Below are 19,173 nucleotides of genomic sequence, written 5' to 3' on the forward strand. Positions count from 1 at the left end.
CTCAGATCTGATTCTTATGGATGACTTATCACATAAAGTTGGCAACTTTACTTGCATGCATGGCTTAATGGGGTTCTAGAGCTCAAAAGAACTTAATGAAGGGTCTTAACACATGCATGAGTCCAAATAAACCATAAAGATCACATTTTTATACCCTTGGGACACCTAAAACGCACAGATCTACAAGATCAAGTCTCTGAAACAACCTTAGCTCACAAGGACCAACCAAATGAGGCTAAAATGACCATAAACAACCCAAAAGAAGATCCAACCAAAGAGATGACAAGATTAAAGCATTTTACCTTCAATAGATTGAAAAAGATGAGAAACTTCTGGATCTACAAGATCCCATCTAGCTGATGATTCTTCAACAAGCTCCAAACTCTTCAAAGTGCACAAGAATACTCCAAGATTCTTCACAATGGCTTAAAAGGTCCAATATAAAGGCTAAGGGTCGACTATTAGGGTTTAGGAGGCTCAGAGGCTGATAAAAGACAAGGCTCATGAAAGGAAATGAGGTTTAAATAGGGTCAAGGACCAAAAATTAGGGTTTCATGGCTGAAGGGAGTACGCCCCGCGTACCCCTTAGTACGCTCGGCGTACTCATGGACCACCCGCGACCAACTTACTCGCTACGCCCCGCGTACTAGACGGCCCTCCAAAACTCTAAAACTTCATTCGACCCTAACTCCTTCGTCCTAAGTCTGTTTCCAACGAACTTTATATTCACGAAAAGGTGACGAGAAGCCCTACGATTCTATTCAACTCACCCTCGCCTTAAAACTTCCCAAACAATAACCCAAATTTCATAAAGGACCGAGTTAACAAATTACGATCATACCCTTGGACTCCGAAACACCATCGAACACTCGGATCACTTAAACTATAACACACACATCCAACAAGGGCCAAATCCTTTCTTCCCCAAGGACCTAAGCCTTATAATAATTGATGATCAGGCCACTGCCCCGAATAATGAAGCAATTCGAAACCGAGTGTTACATCTCTCTCCTCCCCGTGCTTGCTTCCGAAGAAAATCAAAGTGATCACGTTGCACTTCAACTCCCTCTTTTGCTAGTAAATTGTGTGTGTCAAACTTCTCCTTCAATTCGGCCAATTATTGTGCCCTTTTTCCAACTTCATCAGCATGTGGTTGAGGGTAGGGAAGTCAAAACTTTCGTGGGACCTTGATTCCGTACGGGATTAATTTTTTAAAAATCCGGAGACGGGAGTGGGATTAAACCCCGTTTTATTTTCGGGACCGGAGGCGGGTGTGGGTATTTCCGTTCCGTACTCCCGCGGGGTCCCCGTTTGTATATATATATATATATATATATATATATATATATATATATATATATATATATATATATATAGAGAGAGAGAGAGAGAGAGAGACAATACATTATCTAATTTTAGGGTTTTTTGACTTTCTTCCACTTCACAACATACGACGATACGATAGTGAATTGGTCATATATTTTTGGACATGTCATACTATTTTTTGTAATGTTTGATTTGTCGTATTTTATTTTTGTAAGTTTTTTGGATTTGTCATTTTGTAATGTCAGATTTTTAATTTTTTTAGTTGTTAAAAAACTAGATTTTAAGCTTTTAAAGTTATGAAAAATAGTTTTTTTATCCCAAAATATAACAATTTTTTTTAGCAAAAAAAGTCAATTTTATGCCTATAAAACAGGGGAATGAGGGCAGGATCGGGGGTGATGAAGGTATTCGGGGGCGGGATCGGGGGCTATGTAAACGGGGGATTCGGGGGCGGGGACAACTATTTCCGTTCCCGTTTTGTCCCGTTAACATCCCTAATTGAGCGCACTTCGCTTTGTCGCATCGTACCATTCGTTGTGGTGGGGAGATCTCTTCGATGTCTTACGGGATCTCATCGGCGTCAGCATTAAGGTCAATGTTAGTCTGTGCGTCGTAAATGTCGAACGAACTCGAATTTAGTGACCTCTTCGATTGTACCTATGACGATGTTGGAGTTTTAATACATATTGGATCGAATCGCAATATCTCCCATGCTTTTTCATACTAGAAACATGACCCATTTCGACGCGATATTGCTCTTTTGCGGCTTTAAACAAATCAAAATCGTTGGCACCACTTTGCTTTTCTAAAACAAGGTTGTTGTAGATCCCATCCCATTGAATTTGGTGCACCTACGATTTATTGGATTTCACTTGCTACTAAGCATATCGGCATTGGTATATGGATTTATCTTCATAAGAGCGTGAAATCTTGTGAGCACTACTTCCCAAAAAGCAAATTTCCTCATATCATTTCCTTGACGCTCATTTTTTGACGTCCCGCACCACACGACCGCCAAAGCGTACTCCTCATCCCATGTTCACCATAGTAGAGGTTCTTCACTTTCTGCGACCGTTTCCCTTTCCATGTCCCTGTCCTTCTCCCTCTCCCTCTCGTATTACCTCCCGGTTGCGTTTCAGGAACGGTATCTTCCAATAGTTGTGTGGGTGGTTGTTTGTGGAATGGAAGAAAAAGTATTGAAAAAGTTTTGTTGTTGATTTGGGTTATGGCCAATAAGGTTTTGTTGGATTTATGGTGATGTAGGAAATTACATTGGGGGTGAGGTGGGATTAAAAAAAGCTTTATTTGAATGGTATTTGGGGTGAGGTTTGAAAGTTGAGTAGCTTTATGTAGTTTTCAAATTGCACGAATATGACTGGAACAGTTGTGTTTGTTTGTGGGTTTGTGTTTAGTGGAGGGGTGTTTGGGTTTAGCTCCATAATGTGGTTGAAAAGGGAATCGATTTTTGTAAATATTGAGAGAAAGAAAAGAATGGTGTAGGTAAAATGTTGTAAAGTTGTGTATTTATATAGAAAAAATTAATAGGTAAAAAAATGTTTTTGAATTTGACCGTTTGTCAACAGCCGGAAAAGAAAAAAGAAACGTGTTAGCTCCCATTATTGTCACAACGTCGCTTACCTTAAAGCCGGCCGCGCGGGGGGGGGGGGGGGGGGGGGTTGGTGGCGTTATATCGGCATTGAGGTGCCTCCATGTAGGCAATAACGCCCCTTAATGGGCCCATACCCACTACTTTAAACAAAGGTTCTAAAAAGCTCGAGATGGCTTCGTCATGGCTCCAAGGCTTGTATTTGACATCGTGCTTTAACAAACGTTAAGTCATATATATATACAAAAATTAATAATAGTAGAATATATATATATATATATACAAAATTGTCGCATTATGTCACGCCTTACAAACGACGTGGCTCACTACGACTCGTAAAAACTTGAGGCTTAACATTGCCGCTAAATCACCGCCTAACGTTATTTAGAACCTTGGTATAAATAGTTAAATGATAGAGTTAAGTCAACGACTGATATAGAAATATCATAAATTGATATATATATATATATATATATATATATATATATATATATATATATATATATATTCAACTTATGACAATAGTGATTCCATATACATTGATTTAAAGATGACGTATTGATGGTGAGGACAGATGAAATTGATCCACGGTGGCGGAGTCATAACAAAATGTTAGGGGTAGCACACGAAAAAATTTAGGGGTAGCACGCAAATTACACTACCCTGGAAAAAATTCAAAAAATTTCTACTATGCTTAAAAATTTGAGGGGTAGCACGGGTTACCTTGGGCTCCTTAATAGATCCTTCACTAATTAGACTAAATATTAAGATTATCGTTCTTGTCATCAAGTGAAATCTGAACATCAAATTCCTTATGGTAGTTTATCATTATAACTCTCTGCATGGAAATGAGATCATGTTACAGAGAACTTTGTAGTTGGGTTACAAAAGATGAAAATATGGATAGATATTATGTAGGTAAATATGAATTATAACACCCGCAGATCCGGGCTAGTCAATTAAAAATGATTTTTCGATAGAAGAATATTTAGGGTAAATTATCCTAACCAAAGTTATAACATATGTGACAAGGATTTCGTACATATAAGGAACGTTGAAATCCGACTTTGTACGAAGAAGGCATGCTTCTTCGAAGTTTCATGATTAAACCAGCACGGCTCTACGTATCGTAAAAAGTAAAATTTTGATAAATTAATTTTTAGCCTAAGTAATCTAAACGAAATTCATAATAGTCGTTAAACCGAGAGCGTGCATATAGAGAACGTCCAAATATGACTTCGTGAGAGGAAGTTATGATTTTTCGAAGTTTAAGCGCATCAGTGTAGGCATAGAAATCGGAATTCAAATCGTTTTATTGTTAGCCGAAACAAACTAAACGATAATTGAAGATCTCGTGAATATGAACCCGTCAATATAAAGGCAGTCGAGAACGGAGATCATATGAAGAAGTTATGAACTTCGCACGGACTTTAACAGTCTAAACCGGTCTAAATATGAATTTTGTTAGAACAAGAATTAGATATTGAGACCATAATTAAAGTTTCAGAGCTCGCCGAGAGGATTCTGGGGATTTAAAGAACATCTAAAACGGAGCTCTGATGAGAATGTTATGGTCATCCGAAGATCTACGAAAATTACACTGTGCTAATGACGTAGCACATTCGGGATGGGACACGTGGCATGGTCGGTGATCGAATCTCCATCAACGAAAATTTGACATGTGACACCACAAGAGTAGGCCACATGGCGGTCTTCTAGAAGGGGCGAGGTGTCAAGATCTGACGGTGACACGTAGCGCACACTCAAAGGAGCAGCACCAGCAGTAGGGCGCGGCGCGCCTATGGTCGATGTGTGGCGCGCGCTCCTTATCCTATATATATCCTCCGATTTTCTTGGTTTTTCCTCACAAAATCACTTCAATTCTCTCTCAAACCTCTCTAGCCTTGGAATCCGAGTTTTTCAAGTTTCCGAGTAGTTTAGCGTATATCTAGGAGTCCGACAAGCAGGAGTATTCGGTTTGGGATTATGTCCGCAATTTCCCGGGTTTCGCTAAAACCTCTATAAGTTAAGCTATACTATTTTGCTTTCAGTGTAACCTATATTTATAGTTATAGGTCGTTATTATGATCCTAAATAAGATTTATCAGTGATTCCAAGTCATTATATTGATTGATGTACTTACGGGGATGATGTCTAGGCTGGATTTAGTGATGTGTTTAAAGTGAGATTTCCAAACAGTATATTATGTATATATCAAACGGATCGTACCTCCGATATGATCCTACCAGGTTGTTCCTTACTTGATAGATATTGATCTAGACATTGGGATTAGTGAGGAATCTAGAATATCATTAGTCGCTAGGAATATAGGACTAAGACATAGTAATATGAACCTAAGTCATGTCAGAAGAAAAGATAAAGTACCAAGGTGAATTCTGCCCAAATTTTGAGGCGTCCACTTCTATCAAGTGAGTATACAGTTACTTTTAGCTTACACATATATATCAAGTATTTAATTTGCTTAGACGCCTTGCGTTTTTATTAGTTGCGTTCATGATAACTGTGCTAAATGAGATAATGATTTTTACTCGCAGTAAATTATATATGTATTTTATTATACTTATATTGTATCGGGTAAAAATGGTAGAGAGAGAAAATAGACTGTATAATGGTGAGAGACAATGATGTCTACTTGTTGTTATAGAGATCCTTTAGGATAAGTCCCTTGAGATTATCATTTTAGGATGGAAGAGTGAGAATAACAGGAATGGGTAATCGGGATTAATATGTTTGGTGTGTTATATATACTTAAAACAATATAATAATAATATTGTGGGTTGGAAACCCTATGTACTCACCAGACTCTCAAGCCTGGTCCACTCAGTTTTTTTGTATCGTAAGTATCAGTACGAAGGAACAATCCACTAAGAGATTCAAGTAGTATAGGCCATTAGTGCAATGAGTTAATATAAGGCCTATAATAATTACGTTTATACTTATGTTTCTTGTATCAGTTATGACATCCCAAAGTTTATAATATTCAATGAAAAACATTTCTTTAAAAATATTTTTTATAGGACAAATTTCACATTTACAATAAACTCTGTTTTAAAATAAATATAAATAAAACAGTTTTTTTTTTCCGAGAAAATTAAAGATGTCACATGAATACACCATCAAAGTTGTCAATTTCCAAACAAATTCCAAATTCTCGAGGAGAGCCTTTTGTTCTCATAGAATTGTGTGTGAAGAGCCCAAATGTGTGGTCATGTTTCTTACCAACTAAGGAGATCTCTTTTACAAACTAATATGGTTATATAAGGATGAGATAGCATCATGACACATAGTACGGGTGTCTAAAATATTCATGTTAACTTGAGCGTCATTCATAAATTTTCGATTAAAGCGAAATAGTGATTAAAGCCTTGGGAGATATCTTAGTGCACGTGCAATCAACTTTGGGAGCAGTCGCATGTGCTATTGTCTATATAATTATAGTTATCATTTCAATATTTAGTAAGGTCATAAGAAACAATATATCATAGAAAATGTAAAAGCGTCTATATGGTGAAAATAAATAGGATAGACACAACCGGTCATACTATAAATAGTATAACAAGCGGCTAACAAAATTACATATATATCATAAAAGGACCATCAAAATAGAAAGAAAACATCATTAATTATAAAAAAGATGAGAGAATGTAACATTTATATTTCAAATGAGATATGTGTTGAATATACCTCAATTCTTACAATCTCAAATACTTTTGGATAATAAGTATTGAGTATAGTAACAAAATCAAGATGAATTCTTTATTTTTATAAAGGAAAAGTGCATATAGATACTATTCTCGATAATAAACTTCTTGTGCCCCAAGAAGATATAATGTACTTTCAAAAACATGTATTTTAGGTAACTTCTACCTATAATGTGGCTTACTAGATGAACAAGTTTTTAATCGCTTATGTGATATGTCATGTGTTTGAAAATATGATGTGGCATCCATGGTAGCATTTTATAAAAAAAAAGTAACATACTCGGTTAAATTTTTGTTTCAGGTAATGAGATTTGTTTTTCGTAAACAAAGTGTAGAATATTTTCAAAATTTTATATATTCTATGATCAAAATAAGACTGACCATACTTACTGATAAGAACGTGAATCCAATAACAGATAAATGAAACTAAAATATGAGATATATAGATCTAGGAAGCTATTTGATTACTAAATGGAAATAAGAACAAATCAGAAAGGAAATCCAAATGATTGTTCTCCTGCCCTAATCAGAAAAGTTCTCTCAAGAGAAACCTCCTGCCCAAGCTAAAGCCGATACTCAAAGCTACAAAATACTGAATACCTCACTACTCCTATCACTACTCTATTTATGCTATTCTTCAGATAATTCTAAATAGGGTGCAAAATAGATAATAATAGATATTACAGTTAAGTCCCCCATGTTTACCCATATATTTATATAAGACCCATAGCACATTCTCTATTACTTACAAAATAATATAACCTACACTAAATGAAAATCTTTGATACTATTTTTCCTTGTATTGAACAAAATAGTAAAATATATATTAAATGAAAAAAATAGTATTTCTCCTTTTATTTAAAAAAATAAAAATAAATAATATATATATATATATATATATATATATATATATATATATATATATATTACCAATAAGTAATAGATATATGGCCAAAGTAAGTTACCTTTCTATGTCGTTTTCCTTTTTAGTATATTACAATTCTTGGACAAATTGTAATACAGTATCATCGTAGATGGATGTATAATGTTTGGCTACATATATTCATAGAGTTTGGAATTAGGGTGTCGTGACATACGAGTGAAATGCTATAGAAGAGTATATATATCCAGATCTTTATAGATCGATAGATAAATCAATGAATAACCTAAGGGGTAGATTGGATCAAAATGAGTTATGCATGTGGCATTTCGGCAAAGAACTGATATACCCTCCGATAAAGTTGGGCAATTTTGGCAAAGTGAGTTATGCATGTGGCATTTCGGCACGTGTTCAGTATGAATTTACTGATATACCCTTCTCTAAAAGAACCCATTTCACATGCAAAATACACTTGTTACCAATACAAAAAAAAAAAAAAAAAAAACATACAAATTGCCTCACTTGCTAGAAATATAAATTACTCAAAACACATACATAAAATGCATTGCCTCTACAAAACCCTAAAATCCATATATCCATCCTAACAAAATTTCAAAATTTCAGAAAAATTGCTCATGTGATCTTTAATTAACCACGGGTTTTCTCAATAAACTTAAGAGCCTCCGCCTTAACATATTCAACTCTCTCCTCATCCCCATGTGACTTCTCAAATTCAAGATACTTTTTAAATAAAAACTGCAAAATCCGAAAAAACATATATATCAATCTTATAATCAAATATATAAAAACTAGAATTAACAACAATAACTAACTCACCTTCATCTTCTTAACAGGAAGCTCTAAACATATAGTTCTCTCAAACAAAGCACGAATCACATCCACATCTCCAATCCGAATCTCCTATCAAATTTCAATTTATATGAAAAAAATAGCAAACATAAACACTTTCTTCTAAAATTGAAAAAAATCAAAATCCTATTATTACTTACTTGATCAAGATAAACACTCCACAAATCAGTTCTTTTAGGATACTCACGAAGCATTCCTTCAAACATTGATCTTCCTCTATCAGGAACTCCAGTTTTAAACTCAGAAATTGCAGTCTGTGTAATGAACTTAATGTGTTTGTGTTTTGGAAGACAAATAAGAGCACGTTTCACAACAGAATGAACAAGATCCTCGTTTTGCTTCAACACCCTTTGAATCTTCCTTAACCAGACTTTGCATGAATGCTTGAACTTCTTCATCATCTTTTCAAGAAGCTCATCTGCTAGTTTGTGTTGTTCAGTTCTTTCATACATTCCCAGAAGGGCATAATGGACTTTTTTCGCGTCACAGTATTGCAATGCCCTTTGAAATATTTTAACCACTGCATCCTCTGGAGGGGATCCGTATTCGTTTTCTAAGTTAAAGTATGCAACCCAAACATTCAGCTTCTCTGACTCTTCTCTGATATTAATTGTCCTCAAAGCCCTAAACAACAACCAACATTTTTTTAAATTTTACATAATTTACATAATCTTTGATATGAAATATGAAGAATTTTTATTTTTATACCTTTCAGCCATTGATCGAGCCTTTTCAACTTCATTCAAGGAGAGAAAAAATGCCATGTATTTTATCCAGATAAAGCTGCTGTTTGGGGAGCTTCTTATCAGCTTCTCATAATCATCAGCTGTTCTTGGAACATCTTTCTGCAATAGTCTCTCCTCTGCAGCCCTAATTTCTCTTTCCCTGTTTACAAAAAACTTAAAAATTACGATATTGCCCTTTTCATAATGAGATTATTAATTATTAACCTATGTGAATTACCTTTCATCTGTTTCTTTCTTTTTTGTTCGTTTACTTTTGTTTTCATTCTTTTCAGGTTTTTTGTTATCAAGAGGCTCTGGAATTTGAGCTTGTTCTTCCTCCATGGGTGACTCATCTGCTTCTTCATCTAAAGTAACTTCAAGAGGAAGAACAGAAGCTCTGGATTCCACTTCAGCTAATGCTGGATGTTTCCCGTTTGAGAATGGAATCAGTGATTCCGGGGGGGTCTCGGTTGGAATAGGATTGTCTGATTCCGAATCTGAATCAGAATTATGAATTTCTTGTGTTTGATTATCGAAATATGATCCCTTCATTCCTAAAGAGATTCTTTGTCTCTCTTCGTCAACCTGTCAAATGACAAGCCAAGGGTATATTAGACAATTCACTACAGCCTAGCAAATTGGATATTTATTTTTTTATATGCTGACCTTCAAAATCTTGGCCTTAACTTTCTCCCGAATTTTGTACTTTGTTTCAATGTCTTCACTATGACCTTCAGGGAGCTCAGACACATGGCATAGTCCAACCTATGCAAAGAAAAGAGAAAACTTTTATTTAATATTTTATACTTTCAATGAAATGAATGTAGGATTATTATATTATATAATAAATAAACACATCAACTTACTAATTTAGATTGATCTATTGCAATAAACAAACCAAAAGATTCGATTCGCTTCACCCTTCCACTTATAATTTCTCCAACATTGAGACTACTGAAGTCACCAATGTCAGAATTTTGACTTTTTGTACCACTTGTTGACCGAAGACTGACTTCAATTCTCTTTGACAGAGGCTCCAATGAAACCACCCTGTGTAAAAAGTGAAAAGTGAAAACACATCATTACATGAAAAAAGAAAAGACAATTAATAAAAAGATATAATCTTTTACCTTCCAGATACAAGTTTCCCAATTGGAAACTCTTGTTCAGGTTTTGACACAAAGTCATCTGATAAATTTGAGATGAGGATTTTTGCATCAAGCTTTCTTGAAAGCATAATGAAACATCCCTTTGGTGTTACATTCTTCACATACCCCTAAAAAGATTAATAAAAAAGTCAAAAAACAATATTTTTGACATCATAAAGAATAAGACCATTTACCTCTATTGTCATATTAGGGTGAAGATCCTCAATCTTTTCATAACGATTACTTTGAGGATTCCTGCAAACATTTATTATCATTATCAATACAGTTAAATAAAGTTTCACAAATCTTTTTTTTTTTTCAATTATCTAGAATAAATAAACATATACTTACACAAATGAACGCAAAGAGAGATCAACATGAACAGTTCCTGTTCCAGAATGACCAATTTCCACAACTTTGCATTTCACAAATTGCCCTTCATGGTATCCAGATAATGGATTTGGTACCCATGGATCTTGTAACTCTGTGAAATGAACTTTACCCGAAAGATGTGGATCTATTTGGACAATTAAGCCACTGACACCTGGCAGTATTTTGGAAACTCTTCCACCAACAACTTCACCTTCACAGATATGAGATGTGAAAGATTCATCTGAAGCTCCATTATCAACTACTGGATGTGATATTACACGTAATAATCTTTTCTCTTTATTAGTATTTAGAATATATCCGGATACCCGTTTTCCTACATGAAACCGTTTTTGGAAATCTTGAAGCTCAGAAGGATCAGATGAGGTGTCAAGAATATAAAGCTGTGCCCTTATGTCACGGGTTACTGATATCCAGACCCAATCTTTATCCACTTTGTACACAAATCCAGTTATATTTTCACCAATTGAGTAACTGAAATCTTGTGGTTTACTCACATATGATTCATCTGCAAGTTTATTTAAAATAAAAAAATAAAAAAAATAAAAAATAAAAAAAAGTAAATGATATGCTATATGATTAAAGAAATGTGTGAGTTTTGATAAATGAAACATGTTCTTTACCTGAAACTACTGAGGGTTTAATGGACATGTCCCACCGAATGTTGTTACTATTTTCACCCTTGGTTTTTGACACAATCTTTGTGGTCAAAGTTTGACCAATTTTGAAGTTGCTGAATGGATCTTCTAGAATGTTGTCATCGTTTGCCTATTGACATGTGATGAAATTACAAATCCATTACAGAAAATTAAAAAATTGAGTTTATAATGCAAGAGATTACCTCTGTGATATGTATCCTTCCATGTAAACTAGAACCGAATTTCAGTTTAAGTTCAAGAGGCTTTATTTCTGTAACCTGAAACCAATAAACAAAATCTTTTATGGGGATTCCTGTTTTGATTGTTGAGATTGATACTAGTTTTAAAAATTAAAAGAAAAATAAAAATCCACCTCAGCTTGAACAGTGGATCCAACATCATAACTAGACTTCTTTTTTGCCCTTTTTGTGCTGGAAGTGTCTACAATCTCATTGTTGGATTTAAGCAGCAATAGTAACCTTTCAGCTGTTGAAGAATCTGGAAGAGACATGACAGATGCAATCACCCTACAACAAAAAAGAACACATTTATCATAAATCAAAAAACAAGAACCTTATTATAAAGTCAAAAATCTTTCATTTTGATCTTTTTACCTTTGTCCACTGACAAATTGTTTTTGTTGGAATGCTTGGGTGTTGTAGTCACTTAAAGATGCATATCCCAATGCAAATTTAGCATCTGGGATAGATAAAACCTGAGCCAAATATATACACAAAAAATAAAAATAGAGAAAAAAAAATGAGTAGAAATAGTAGATCAAATAAAAACACTTACTAAATAATTCTCCTTCACAATTTCCACTACTGCATTTACAGTTTGATTCAACTCCAAATCCTTGTAAGCTGATCTTTTGCGCATCTGAAAGACAAAAGGTAAACAAGGATGATGGAAAAGAAGAGTAAAATTTACAAAAACGCCACACAGAGTATAAGTATGAATTAAAAAGAATAACCTTTTTGGGAGTTTTGGAGCTAGAAGTCTCCATGGATCTGTTAACTAACTCAGGTTTTAAAGATAAATCCACAAGGCGATCCATCTTGGATACATCAAGAATTGTGGCTTTAACAGTTGAACCAATATCTACATTTGATCCACCAACTGCATAAAATTTGTTAAAAAAAAAACATAACATTAGTTGTGCATATGGCATTAAAAAAACTCATTGATTACTTACATTGATGATGTGTGATAAATCCAAAAACATCATTATACTTCTGAAAGCTTATAATAACTCCAGATTCTTTTGCTTCATGAACAGTTCCCTCAATCACATTACCAATAGGGAACTCTTTCACCCATTTCAGACTATTGGACTTTGAATCAGAATAATGCAGCTCTGCAATCTGAAAGATAAATAAGAAACAACCAATGAGAAAAATGACTTTAGAAAGATCATTTAATGAGATTGAGATTGATATTTGATATAATATATATAATCACCTTTTCCTCCAAGAGGAAGTATTCTTTAATGAAAGACGCATCTGTAGAAGAGCATAATGATTGCTTCAATGATAGTGTTATCCTGCTTGTTTCACTTTTAACCTGAATGTATTTCAAAAAAGTACACATGTTATTATGTTAATAGAAACATATAATATTTCCAAGAAACTACACTTACTTCAAGTATGTTACTACGAACAGATTGTCCAACAAAAAACACTTCAGAAAGATCAAATCTTTGGTCATCAACAGCCTGAACAATACAAAATATATGGTTACATAACCAATATTAACAGAAATATATTAATTAAAAATTATTAGCAGACATAAGTGATAATACCTTGTTTTTAGGAGCAAAACCAGTCAAACGCCCAATGAAGCGCACAAAACAACCAGTGTCGATGATATTACAGATATACCCCTGAATCAAATGAGATAGTAAGTTGTTATATTCAAAAACAAACTACTGATGTATTTTCCCTTTTTCTACATATATCATGCTTAACAAAAAAAAAAAGTAATAGAATCATACATGCACCACTGAATGTGGATAAACTTGACTGACATCTGCAGGCAATTGCTGAGTTGCATTAACAAGAGAATACTTTGCAGTTAGTATCAAGTTTTTGTTCTCAACATCTGCAAAAAAAAAAAAAAAAAGATAAAATTTGTAAATGCAATGAGATCAATTTATATATATATATACATATATATATATATATATATATGTAAACATTGAATATACATACTTACCTAGAACCAAAAGTTTTTCAAACTTGTATCCTGGCTTTAATACCGACTTCATCATAGAAGCAAGCCCTAAAATTGACAAAATAAGTCAAATGATAAAATGTATGATCATCATCAAGATACAGAGACATTCATGGAGAACTCAAAATCTTACCATGGTTATCTGCCAGATGTTCAGGAGAAATCATGCCCTTGATGTAACCTTTAACATCAACATTAACTATTATTGCATGAGGAGTTACTCTTTCAACACTACCTGATACAATACTCCCAAGTTTCACTGTATCATCTTCAGATACCCTGTAAACAAACAATATTTAAATATCAATGTTGATATGTTCATGGCATCTTACATAGTTAAGAGTAGAATTTGTAGAAGATATAGGAAACAAACCTTCCAGGTGTAGGTGTCACTAAGAAACTAAGGTTGATTCTTCTTGAAGAAGGAACTGAGCTTGTAACTCTGCATTTCACAACTTGCTCAACATGATACATTGAACCCACATCAGATCCTGGATCTAGACCAAGTTCAGCCCTAATTCAAAGAAAGAAAAGGAATTAACTAATGTGGTCATGCTGATGTCATCATGACTGAGTATTAAGTATTTGAATCTAACCTTGGGACAAATCCTTGGACACCATTGTAAAATCGGACAAAACATCCATGGCTTTCAATTTTTGTTATCCATCCATGTGTCCATAATCCTTCGGTTGCATCTGTATATGAGCTAAGAATCGGAAGCTTTGATTTTACCTAAAATAGTCAAGCAATCCTCCATTGACTCAGTTGTAGAATACTAACAATAGCAAGAAATAAGTAATTTGAGAGAAGAGCATACGAGTGTTTTCTTGTGTGTGACTGTAATTCTTTTAGACTTGATACCAAGCACACGGAAGACTAATTCAGCACCAACCTGTATAGAAATCAAGAATCTCAATTAAAAAAAAAACAATAGATTGAGAAAAAAGATTCACATATAAGTATGTGGCACATTACCTGGAACTTCTTTCTAGGTTTTACAATTTCAAATTCTGACATGTGGCGAAGAGGACAGAGTGCCTTCACACCACTAGAAAATTGCACAATTGCCCCAAAACTATCGATAATTACGATTTTGGCCTTCACTATCATTCCAGGTCTCACATCAGAGTGAGTGAAAACAGTTCCTTCAAATGCACTAGTCTGTTTAGACCAAAACATCAAAAGTCAAGATCAAGAAATCATGTTTGCTTAAGTTGGTAATAGAAAGTTCACATTTTTTTAACAATTTTGTATAATCTACAAATACCCAGATTAAAAATAACATGACTGAGATTGCAAATTGTAAAAAAGAGTGAAAGTGAACCTTTAAAACACCAGTAGCAAGGCCCTCCAAGAGTCGAAATCCAAAGACTCTCACACGCACAAGGCTTCCTTCTTTGAAGCTTTTCTCCCATTTCTTGACTTCCTTGTCAGACAAATCTGACACCTGCAATATCATAAAATAATGTTGAAAAAAAAGGTTTCAGGTCAAACTATTTGGTCAAGATTATCATATGTTGCAACTGTTTTAACTTACATTAACATATGCTGGAGTTGGAACTGGAGTTGAAGGGATTTCCAATAGAAGTCCGGATCCCCTATCAACTCGGATCACTTTTGAGTCATCAAAAATATCTCCAACTTTAACAAGCTGCATAACAGGTTATATTATATAGATGCATACTTGAAAGTTTGAAATGATATCTACATTCTACACAAATATTAGTTTAAAGATTTTGGTCAGTGCAAAAACTTACTGAAGGTGGAGCATTGTTATGAATAAGATGGGGATTTAAAGTCAAACCAACAGCTCTGCTTGAAGGGTCGATGAACAAAATCCGAGCATTGACCTGACAAAAAAAAAGGTGAAGAGAAGGGTGTAAAAAAAATATTAGGAAGCTTTAAGAAATTTTACCTTCTTATTTTGAGGATACTCGTCTTTCCACTTTGAATCAGGGAGAGTTTTTCCCAAATGAAATACATCAGCCTATGAAAGTTGGAGGAACAATTACATCAAATATACATCAAAAACCAATTTCATTGCTTCATTACAATTTAAATTAAGTAAAGAAACTTGCAAACTTACAGTTCCAGTAAAGAAGGTGAGGAAGGAGAGTAGGATGCCATTTTCAAGAGTTGAAAGCACACGAGCATTAACCATCATGCCAGGAACAAGTAGATTGAATGGAATGCCTTTAAGATCCTTTGTCTGTATAAAAGAATCAAAATGAGATAACTTGAAGCAGTTATACAAAAAGATTATCATGGTAATAGAGAGAAAAATTGAGTCAAATGACAAATACATACCACAGACTTGGCCACCTCATCAGCATCAGAACTAAGATTAACAACTTTACGTGTTCTATCAATACTCTTTACAACTCCTTGTACAAGTTTCCCAACAACCACCTTAGTGTCTTTGCTGCTGTGTTGCATAAAACCAGTAAATGAAGTGACTCCAAAATGAAGCATGTAACCATGGTCTTCAATGCTTTTCACATATGCACTAATGACCTTCAAATGTACAGGAGAAAAGATGTCAGATAAAAAAGACTTTCAAGAAGGTATCAAACAATCTGAAAAATGACTCACCATTCCTTCTTGAAGAATGTCCAAAGTGAAGTTACTATGCAACAAAGAAAGACGTAAAGAGAGCCAGATTTTATGCTTTCCTTTCTCTTTCTCTTTCTTATTATCATTGTCTAATCTAAGTACTATGCATGAAACCAGTTGACCAATGCTATATATGGAAGAAAGAACTTCATCTTCTGTATCCTGAAATTTTAACCAGAAAACACAAAGAGTGTTAGAAAAATCCAACTAGTGTGATACAAGAAAGATAATAAAGTGATTTTGAAAGTATAGTATTAGTACCACTTCCATTTCATCATGTAACTGAGGATCTATTGCTTCAGAAGCACGAACTAACCCACGAAGGCCACCTGGAAGACTAACTTCAAGATCTTTCTCATTCACTTGAGAAATTACACCCCAAAGCTTCATTCCAGGAGTAACATTCTTGAAAGTAATCTTGTTAGCAAATCTAGGCAATTTCCCACCATGTGAATCACCAAAAAGAGAACCCAATTCATCTTCATTTGATTGACTCAAGTTTCTAGTTTTCTCTTTCTTCTTCTTCTTCAAAACTATAGTCTCTGTTCCAAACTCTTTGTCAACCTCTGCCCGAACTTTATCTACCTCTGCCCTGCTGAGTGAACTCTGCCCACCTACAACACATAAAATCTTGCATGAATACTTGTGTGCACGCATATTAAAAAACAAGCGTGTGTAAAATTATTGAAGTCTTGAAACCTCTGGGGAAGTCAGGGACATCGTCTTCAAGATGAATTGGTTGAGCATCTTTAGACATGGAGCCATTTGATTTTTGAAGTGGTTTAAAAGGCTTTTTAGATGGTTTTTGAAATGTCTTAAGCCTGTCCTCTGATGTCTTGTTGAAGGGTTTCTTTGAAGGTTTAGTCATGCCCTGCACAAATGTAAATTGAATAATGAGCACCTGGATGCATACATATATGAAGAAGAACATTCAGCTCCCTGTTCAATTACTCATTCCTTTCTAGAAAACTAGCTGCGTTTTAATTATTTTAGTCATACATGATACTAATTACACATAATCAATACTAGTACTCAAAGAGTTTACAGCAGAACAAGCGTTTGCTCCTCCATATGTTGAAAATAATCAATATTGTTTGATCATCACAATGTCTGATATTGATTGATCATCGTCATGAAAAAAGCTTAGCCTTTCAAATAAGATTTGCTACCAATTTCTAATGCATCAACTATCGAGCTGAGAGCACCCCACTTATACAGGGGCATCATTTGCGATACTCGAAGCTGCCAGTTTCAAGAGTCCCGTCGACTTAATTTCAACATTTGCAGCAGATAAAATGTGGTAGTAACAACTTAAAATTAGCAAAACTGAATTTTGATTACGCGGCGTGCAGTATGCAAGCGCAACATCAAAAAACATGAAAAGCGAAGACCGTGAAAAGGAAACTCTGCTTACTTCTGTAGTTAGCTGAATGGGCAGTACTTCTGTATAGTTGAAAGTCTAGACTCGGAGGTCTATGGCAAATGAAGATATGTTAAAGTCCCGAACTGCAGGCTGCAGCTAGTCAGGAATCAGGCGGCGGAGGAGATGCAACCTCCCTGTAACAGGATGCTAAACAGAGGGTTTCTACGTTTAATTGGAGAGGCCGCGAGAGGAAGAGAGGAGACCGAAGAAGGGCTTCGGCGTGGGGACAACGGAGAATCAAATGGTGGACAGGATTAGGGTTTAGGGTTCTACGTTTCCCGGTTAAATCCTTAAAAAGTTTTTTTACCATCGAAAAGGGTAACTTGGTCAATATTGTCAAAGGGTTTTTTTTTTTTTTTCTTTTCTATTATCCATTTAACATTTACCAAAATGATTTTTAACTTTTTATTATTCTTTTTTCACATCACAGCCAGAGATGCACACAAAAACCGGTTTGAGGCTTTCGATCCGATCTGGAAACCGGATTTGGTCAAAACCGGTTTTGACCGAACCGGTTCGGATTGAAACCGGTAACCGGATTTGTCTTTCGGACTAGTTATCGGATTGACCCCCGGATCAGGAACTGGTTTTGAGCCAAACCGGATTTGGAATATTATCGTTAAAAAACAAGAATTTTGGAAAAAAAATCTATGTTTTTCAATTTTTTTTCTAGCCATTAAAAAACGGTTATAAACGGCTATAATTCATTTTTTTGTATTTTTTACCCCCTTAACACTTATAAATACCATGTATTTTGCTAGATTTTAAGTTTTTAATACACACATATTTTTCACATCTTTTAGTTTTGTTAAAACTTCAAAAAAATGAGCTCGAGAGATTCTACCGCTACTGGTGCTCAAGACTCGGATGCAATGGTGGTGAAAATCTTACCAACCGGTTGGAATAAAGAAGTGTGGGAACATTTTGATATGGTGTTATTGTCGAACGGAAATCAAAAAGCTCGATGCAAGAAGTGCGGGTTGTTAATGGGTAAAGATGACAATAGTACGTTCAGGAGTCATGTAACTAAAACTTGTCCGGTTGTAAAAGGTCAAGACGACCCGAGTCAACCTAATATTACTCCCGACGGGGCGATATTTATTTACATCAATGAAGACGTTCGTGAAAGCTTTTGCAAGTTCGTGATTCAAGAGGGATTGCCTTTTAACCACTTTGACAACCCACGATTGGCACGAATTTTACGGGAAAAATTGCAACCTCAGTACCGGCAAGTAAGTCGCACTACTCTTAGACGTGATGCTATAAAGTATTGGGGTATAGCCAAAAAAGATATGCAACTGGGATTTTTAAATTTAAAAATCGGTGTTTCTTTAACTTGTGATGTTTGGTCCTCCACTGGAAGTGTTTCCAAAAGTTATATTGCCGTCACGGCACATTGGATAGGCCCCTCTACTTGGGTAATGAACAAACAAATTATTGCTTTTGAACTTTTTGTGTATCCTCACACGGGGGCACGGTTAGTAATCGTTATAGAAACTTATAATTTAGGCGACAAAATTTTCTCTGTTTCGTTTGACAATGCAAGTAACAATATCGTCACCGCAAAAAGATTAATTGCAAAATATAGACCTATTTTTG

General features: G+C 34.8%; 1 protein-coding gene across 1 annotated transcript; it reads right to left on the bottom strand.

Moving 5' to 3' along the window:
* Window positions 1–7,944: 7,944 nt before the first annotated feature.
* On the bottom strand, window positions 7,945–17,831 carry LOC145159744 (RIBOSOMAL RNA PROCESSING 5). Its single transcript, XM_079078783.1, has 37 exons — window positions 17,566–17,831; window positions 16,851–17,022; window positions 16,413–16,765; window positions 16,131–16,313; window positions 15,846–16,052; window positions 15,625–15,747; window positions 15,454–15,525; window positions 15,296–15,388; window positions 15,076–15,189; window positions 14,863–14,985; window positions 14,514–14,699; window positions 14,356–14,430; window positions 14,134–14,270; window positions 13,911–14,051; window positions 13,671–13,816; window positions 13,520–13,585; window positions 13,299–13,405; window positions 13,107–13,187; window positions 12,945–13,019; window positions 12,767–12,868; window positions 12,501–12,669; window positions 12,279–12,424; window positions 12,101–12,184; window positions 11,920–12,020; window positions 11,679–11,832; window positions 11,509–11,583; window positions 11,291–11,435; window positions 10,629–11,175; window positions 10,472–10,532; window positions 10,260–10,405; window positions 9,996–10,179; window positions 9,796–9,894; window positions 9,368–9,714; window positions 9,113–9,289; window positions 8,545–9,028; window positions 8,372–8,455; window positions 7,945–8,290 (listed from the first exon to the last, which is right to left on the bottom strand). The coding sequence occupies exons 2-37, from the start codon at window positions 17,017–17,019 to the stop codon at window positions 8,183–8,185; spliced, it is 5,664 nt and encodes a 1,887-aa protein (XP_078934909.1). The 5' UTR covers window positions 17,020–17,022; window positions 17,566–17,831; the 3' UTR covers window positions 7,945–8,182.
* Between the last annotated feature and the right edge of the window lie 1,342 nt (window positions 17,832–19,173).

The sequence above is a fragment of the Lactuca virosa genome, chromosome 2, assembly GCF_052849685.1.
Source record: "Lactuca virosa cultivar CGN04683 chromosome 2, Lactuca_virosa_CGN04683_v6, whole genome shotgun sequence".
In the NCBI taxonomy this organism is placed as follows: domain Eukaryota; kingdom Viridiplantae; phylum Streptophyta; class Magnoliopsida; order Asterales; family Asteraceae; genus Lactuca; species Lactuca virosa.

Coding starts and splice junctions, on each gene's coding strand:
- LOC145159744 (XM_079078783.1), bottom strand. CDS start 17,019: ATGACTAAACCTTCAAAGAAACCCTTCAACAAGACATCAGAGGACAGG. Junction 13,406..13,519: donor TGAAAAACTTTTGGTTCTAG/GTAAGTATGTAT, acceptor TTTTTTTTGCAG/ATGTTGAGAACAAAAACTTG. Junction 9,029..9,112: donor GCTCGATCAATGGCTGAAAG/GTATAAAAATAA, acceptor GTTGTTGTTTAG/GGCTTTGAGGACAATTAATA.